The following is a 6,568-nucleotide window of genomic DNA, read 5'->3' as shown; positions in this document are numbered from 1 at the left end:
CTCCACGCGTGCACGGCATGCACATGCCTGCGTTCCAGACTGGCCTCTGGCCTCCACACGTGCACGGCATGCACATGCCTGCATACCTTAGATACACAGAGAGAAAACTTAGGCTTCTAACTACCCACGTTCTGTCATGAAATTACTGTCATTAGGGTAGCCTTCTTTGCCACTTTTAGAGAGTGATATTTCTTAGTTATCTAAACAAACATTAACATTCCCCAAATCCTTATAGCACTTTGAAATTATAATCACCATAACTGTTAAGTGGGCTGTATCTCTCGTTGGCTATTTTGTCTTTAGTCAGCGACTCGCCTGCCCAATACAGGGGGAAGGAAGGGTAGAGAGTGTCAGAGGCCTTAAGGAATCCCACTGCTTGCCAACTAGCTGTAATTATGAAAGGCTATCTGATGGGTCCTTGGGCCTTGTCCTGAATGTCTTTTTTCTTTTTCTTTTTTTTTTTTTAAGATTTATTTATGTATTACATGTAACTACACTGTAGCTGTCTTCAGATGCTCCAGAAGAGGGCGTCAGATCTTGTTACAGATGGTTGTGAGCCACCATGTGGTTGCTGGGATTTGAACTCTGGACCTTTGGAAGAACAGTCGGGTGCTCTTACCCACTGAGCCATCTCACCAGCCCTGTCCTGAATGTCTTAACTACCATCTGAGTTTAGTAGTAGCTGAGAGATCTGTCCTACTGCTGGCTGCATTTAAGCCCCATTGGGCTCATCCTGGGGCCATGTGATTCTATTCTCTTAAACAATTTAAACAGATCAAGACATACCCTCCTGACTACAGCCTTTTCATTCTTAGTTCATTTTTGCAGTGCTTGTGATCACACTTGGTCTCATTCTGACTAATGCTCTTGCACTGAGCTATACACACAGGCCCTGGCTGCAGCCATTTCTGTGTGCCTTGCCATCAATGTCTGGAGGCTTCTAACCAGGCCATCCTGACTTATGTTGAGGTCATCCACAAAGTGGATGCTCAGTGTGGACCTGCTAGGTGCCGGGTTTTACTGGCTGCTTATTAAACCTTTGGAGCACTGATGTTCTATCCTGTACAGTTGGGAATAGTGAACTCATAAAGGAGGACCCTCCGAGAGACCGTGGGAAGAGACTCCTACCAGCATTTGTAGTCATTGGTGGTCCATGAAGAAAACTGGTCTCCTTCCCAATCACTGGCATCCAGGAGGACCAGAGCAAACAAAAAACATGGGTTGCTGCCAAGATATGATTAAATATAATGAAAATATCATCACACAACATCTAGAGAAATCTAAGTACAGCAATAACAAGTTGCCATTTTTTGCCTAATGAATAAGTAAGATTTTTGTGATAATTTTTCAGTGCTGATGAGGGTGTGGTCTGTGGTGTCTGTGATGCTGGTAGCTGTGTAAACAGGTGCATCCTATGTAGAAAGAGATTCAGACATGTCCTGGTAACCTTCAGAATACAATATTTGGCCTGTTCCAGGGACTCTCCCGTAAGGAGATACCACTGCTGAGGCTAGAGTCAGCCATGAGGCTGTCTCCCTCAGCATCTGGGAGTTTGGGTTTTGTTATTTTTTAGATTATTTTTCTTTTTATATGTATGAGTGGTTTTGTCTACATGTATGCATGCATGCTATTGCCTGTGGAGGTTAGAAGAAGGCATAGGATCCCCTGGAACTGGGGTTACAGATGGTTGTGAATCACCTTGAGGATACTGGGAACCAAGCTGATTAACCACTGTGCTGTTTCTCCAGCTACCTCCACCCCCCCACCCCCAGCATCTGTCACTAATGACAGAAACCTAGGTAGAAGCATGGTATTGGGTCTTAAGCTTGCATAACCTGTATTTCATAGCCACTAAAAATCATGTTTTTTAAGTGGCACAATGGGAAATAATGTGTATTCTAGAAAAGTTGGGTGTGAAACCATACATAACAGCATGATTTGAACTTGGTTGTTACTCACACACACTGGCTGGCAGAAACTATACCCACATTTCACTATGATTTCTTGAGGTATCTTTCCCTGGACAATGGAATGTTTGTGTCCTTTAAAGTTCTATTTTCCAAGTTTTCTGTAATGGAAAAGGATCGTGTGAACAGTGGGTAGTGAGTATGTCCATGTTCAGCATGGACATGCTAGGTGCTGGGTTCCATGGGGTGCCTATAACAGTCTGCTCTGTCTGCAGCTTCTGCTGGACACCCATTCCCTGAAGATGGTCCTGCTCGACCTCCCATCCATTGGCTCCCAGGTGGTGAGGAAGGCCCCTGCCAGTTACACTAAGATTGTCGTGAAAGGCATGACCCGGGCTGAAATGATCCTCAAGGTGTGTCTTCTCTGGGCACTCTGTTCAAAGGAGTTCTGGGGAGTTCGGGTTTTGCAAACAGTCTGCCCTTTCCACTGGCCCCCAAGAGTTGTCCACACTCTGTGATGTTGAAAATCAGTGCACGGTTACCTGGGGATCAGAAATTCTTTCTGACAGGTGGATTCTCTCTAACAGCTGAGAGTCAGGTGCCAAGTCAGGAGAAAAGCCCAGAGTCCCTTTGCCTTTCAGAAGGGTTTTAGGCCCAGCTGTCACACACTACCTTCCCCAGAAGCTCCTTGGCTCCCCATGCTTTGCACCTTTAAGTGAACTCTGAACAGATGTTGTATTAACTGAATCTAATTGACAAATGGGCTTTTTAAAGCCTCATTTAACAGAGATTGTACTTTGTGCACTGGAAGAGCAGCATCTGCCTCCGGTCTCCACTTGGCCTGTCAGAAGGGGTTGACAGGCTGGGAGACAAAGGCTCTGTTCACACCAGAGTCTGGCACCTATGGGCTCTTCAGGCCCATTTTCCAGCGAGATCTGATGACGGCAGGCCCACCACTCATGAAACCCCCCGGCAGTGGACACTAAGTTCCCGGATGGTTCCTTCCAGGATTCCTGATGGAGTTAGGAGCCTCCAGTGTGCGGGGCACCAGGAATCCGTATGTTAAAAAGCGGTCTAGGTAATTCAGCCACCTGTGGGGATTGTGCTCTCATGGAGCCTCAGATCTTCTGAACATGGCTTTGCTGCCGAGTGAGGGCAGCTTCCAGTAGGCCCTCCCCTCCAGCCTGTGGGCTCCTGAGGACCTACTCTTGTCTTCTTCTTTGGTAGGTGGTGATGGCCCCTCATGAACCATTGGTAGTATTTGTTGACAACTACATCAAACTCCTTACGGACTGCAACACAGAAACCTTCCAGAAAATACTGGATATGAAGGTAAGCTCCCTTGTTCTATACATCCCATTTTCCCTAAGGAGTAGAGTATGGGTATAGAACCTGGAGGGCACCTTAAAATATAGGTTTCTGGCTTCACCCTTTATCCCTGATTGCAGGGATCCTTTTCTAGAGGCTGATTCTGTGCATACAAATTTCAGCATCCCGAAGACCACCCAGCCCAAGAGAGGGCCACTGCCCAGCTGAAGACGGGATGTGGTGCAAGGAAGAATGGGGCATTGTTCTTCCCTCTGCCTTTGTTTCTTCTCTTTCCAGCCCTTGCCCTCTCCTTCCACATTCCATTTCTCCTTCCTCAGTTTTATCTTCCAGGCTGCTGCCCAGGACCAGAATTCCCCTGAAGGAAGCAAGGTCCTCTAGTTCTTGTCATCATGCAATTAGCCCAGCATAGCTCAGTGTGAGCAAACTGCAGGACCAAGGTGTGCCTCCTATCCCTGCCAGGCACTGCGGGCCACCGCCTGACCACTCTCTCTCCCTTTCCTCTCAGGGGCTGAAGAGGAGCGAGCAGAGCAGCATGCTGGAACTTTTGCGTCAGAGGCTCCCTGCCCCGCCCTCAGGGACAGAAGGTTCCAGCACGCTGTCGCTGATGGCCCCAACACCAGAGCAGGAGTCATCCCGAATCCGCAAACTGGAGAAACTGATTAAAAAGAGACTGTAAGGAGTGGGAAGGCATGGCCAGAGTCCTGAGCAGCCGACTTCTGCAAACCCTCACACGGCTCCAGGTCCTGAGTCTTGAAGCCTCTAAGGACATTACAGTTATTAAAGTATATCTCCCATAACATGTCTTATTTTCTATCTCAGTCAGGGAAGCTCAGTGAAGTATGCATTATAAAAAGGCATTTTAAAATTATCTCCATCCCTGAAGCTGGGGCAGCAGTGGTTGAAAGGTCCCTGTGGTTCTCCAGGCTGCCTGTGATGGTTGAGTTGTCACTGACCCTTGTAATCTCCCCTCACAGCCCTCGCCACCAGCCAGTGCCTGCAGCGTGGCTGAGGAAGCCTGGATCTTACCTCTTTCTCCATCTGTGTGTGAGGTCCTTTTCCCTCTCTATCTCTGGAGTTGGCTTGGGGGCCTGAGTGAGCCAAGTGACCAGTGGCAGAGTGGGATATTGGTCTCTTTACCAATTCCCTGCAGTATTAGCCCTTTTCCATGTGAATAACTGTTTCTGGGACTCAATCTGCTATCTTCCATGACATGGCCAAGTTACCCCTGTTTTCTCCCATGTCTCTGTACTCTCCAGAAGAGAGATGCCCACTGGTTCTCTTGCCCATGGAGGAGACAGACTGTGTGGGTGCTGTTGTACCCAGCCTGGGCAGCAGGGGTCTTGCCTGTGGTGGGCTCCTGAGCTGGTGTGGAGGCAGACCTAGAGCTGACTTAGAGGCGGGGTCTGTGTGGCACTCTCCCTGTTCACATGAACACATTGTCTAGCCCACTTCACTCTGCTCCTGGATCCTGGGAAGGAGACTCTGCTGAGAGACACCGGGAAGTTCCCTTGAAAAGGCTTTCTTGGCAGAAGCTGTGGGAAGGGGAACAGTAAGTCTGACCATCTGACTCCCCTCGCTCATACGCTTCAGGTCCAGAGTCCCTGAGACATGGTGGCTGCATATAGTGCCACAACAGCACATCCTTACTACATGATACTGACCGTGCACACCAGGCTCAGAACTGGAAACAGCCCAGAGCACAGCCCATCTGTTCTGCATGTGCTGCCCACCATCAGCTCTTGAAATCCAGCTCTGCAGGGGAGTCACCCCACTTCCAGGGAACAGGCACCTTACCAGTACAGACGTCACCCTGCTCTCGCAGCTCTGGAAACTGAGGCTCTGTTATGTGACCACAACTTCAGTGTGACTACCTTTTGTCCTGATAGCTTTTGTCCTGGTACTAAACTTGTTAGCTGTTAAAACAGTAAGATCTGGGCCCTTGACTTGATCCCAGATCCCAGACCCACTTCTTGAGCATGATCCCCACAGCAGGAAGGCTTGCCTGGTTATCTCCTGCTATCAGAGTGCTCAGCTCTGATCTGGGCCTCCTTCCTTTTCTCTTCTTTGTTCTCTTGACCCCTGGGCTACACACCAACCCTAGAGCCTCATTTCTTCATCAGCACCTAGTCTATTCTTGCTAGAAGGAATAACTCATGTATTAAGCATGTTTAAACTCTAATGAGAAAGAAAACAAGTAGCAAGGAAAAGATGTGTGGCCCTTGGTCAGGATGCATCATAACCCAGGCTAGTGCAGAAGCTCACTGGGCCTTAGCTGGGGGGTGGGAGGGTCCCCTCTGTGCTGCCCTACAGTCCTGCCCTATTGGAAAGCAGGCATGTGGTTATCCCCAGACATCGCAGCCAAGTCAGCCACTTGCCACCCATCCTGGGGAGCTAAGGAAGCCAGTGGGCTCCTCCCACACCTGGCTACTGTGTATCTGTGTGCTGTATGCACTGGCTACTGTGTACCTGTGTGCTGTACACACACAGCTTATTACACTTGTCTTTTTGGCTCATTCATGAGAGGCTGGTTTTCTGGCCGTCTCTATGGTGGTACTAAGCCGTCAAGCCGCTGTTTCTCCCAGTCAGTGGTCACAGCAGCGAAGTGACTTACTTGATGTATCACACTGTCAGAAACCACATAGGGGCCAGCAAATAGGTGTCAGTGGGAGTTATGTTAAATGTCTTCTTGATGAGGACTGAATCTGTACAGCCTCTTCCTCACCTGGGGAATGCATTAGTCTCCCTCGGGACCCTCTGAGAAATGCAGAAGTCTAGAGACTTAACTGTGAGTCTGCAGAGAAGCCTGCCGGGCGTATGCTTAGAAGCTGCACAGGTGATTACAGTTGTCTGCCAGTATCCACAGGAGACTGCTTCCAGGACCACACACACCTCATGCAGATACTCTGTCTTTTCTATAAAATGGCACCATGTGTGTAAACAATCCGAGCACATCCTTTACTTGAATCTGAATACCTCTGGACTATGTATAGTGCCTCATATAATGTAAATACTACATAAATAGTTGGGTTGCTGGGGTAGATTTGTTGTTTTTTTGTTTTTTGGGTTTTGTTTGTTTGGTTGGTTGGTTGGTTGGTTTGGTTTTTGAGACAGGGGTTCTCTGTGTAGTCCTGGCTGTCCTGGAACTCACTCTGTAGACCAGGCTGGCCTCCAACTCAGAAATCCGCCTGCCCCTGCCTCCCAAGGCATGGCGTGCGCCACCACTGCCCGGCTATTTTTGGTTTTTGATAGTGATTTTTGTTTTGTTTTAATACAGTCTCACTATGTGATCCAGGCTGACCTTGAACTCATAACCCAATCTGGATTCACAACTA

The 6,568-nt window shown here is 48.5% G+C and overlaps 1 protein-coding gene across 2 annotated transcripts in view; it reads left to right on the top strand.

The window, feature by feature from the left end:
- Vps53 (VPS53 subunit of GARP complex) overlaps positions 1-6,248 on the top strand; it is a 130,094-nt gene extending 123,846 nt beyond the window's left edge. The window contains exons 20-22 of one of the 2 annotated variants that reach the window (XM_029545786.1): positions 2,183-2,320; positions 3,135-3,239; positions 3,742-6,248. In XM_029545786.1, coding sequence (XP_029401646.1) covers positions 2,183-2,320; positions 3,135-3,239; positions 3,742-3,912 — 414 coding nt within the window. In that variant the 3' untranslated portion in view covers positions 3,913-6,248. The remainder of the gene's footprint in view (positions 1-2,182; positions 2,321-3,134; positions 3,240-3,741) is intronic. The other variant, XM_021212135.2, reaches the window with a different exon arrangement.
- Positions 6,249-6,568: the final 320 nt, after the last annotated feature.

This window comes from Mus pahari, chromosome 14 (genome assembly GCF_900095145.1).
Source record: "Mus pahari chromosome 14, PAHARI_EIJ_v1.1, whole genome shotgun sequence".
NCBI classification, from domain to species: domain Eukaryota; kingdom Metazoa; phylum Chordata; class Mammalia; order Rodentia; family Muridae; genus Mus; species Mus pahari.
Note: the sequence above shows the minus strand (reverse complement) of the source record. Positions and strands in the feature narration are given on the sequence as shown.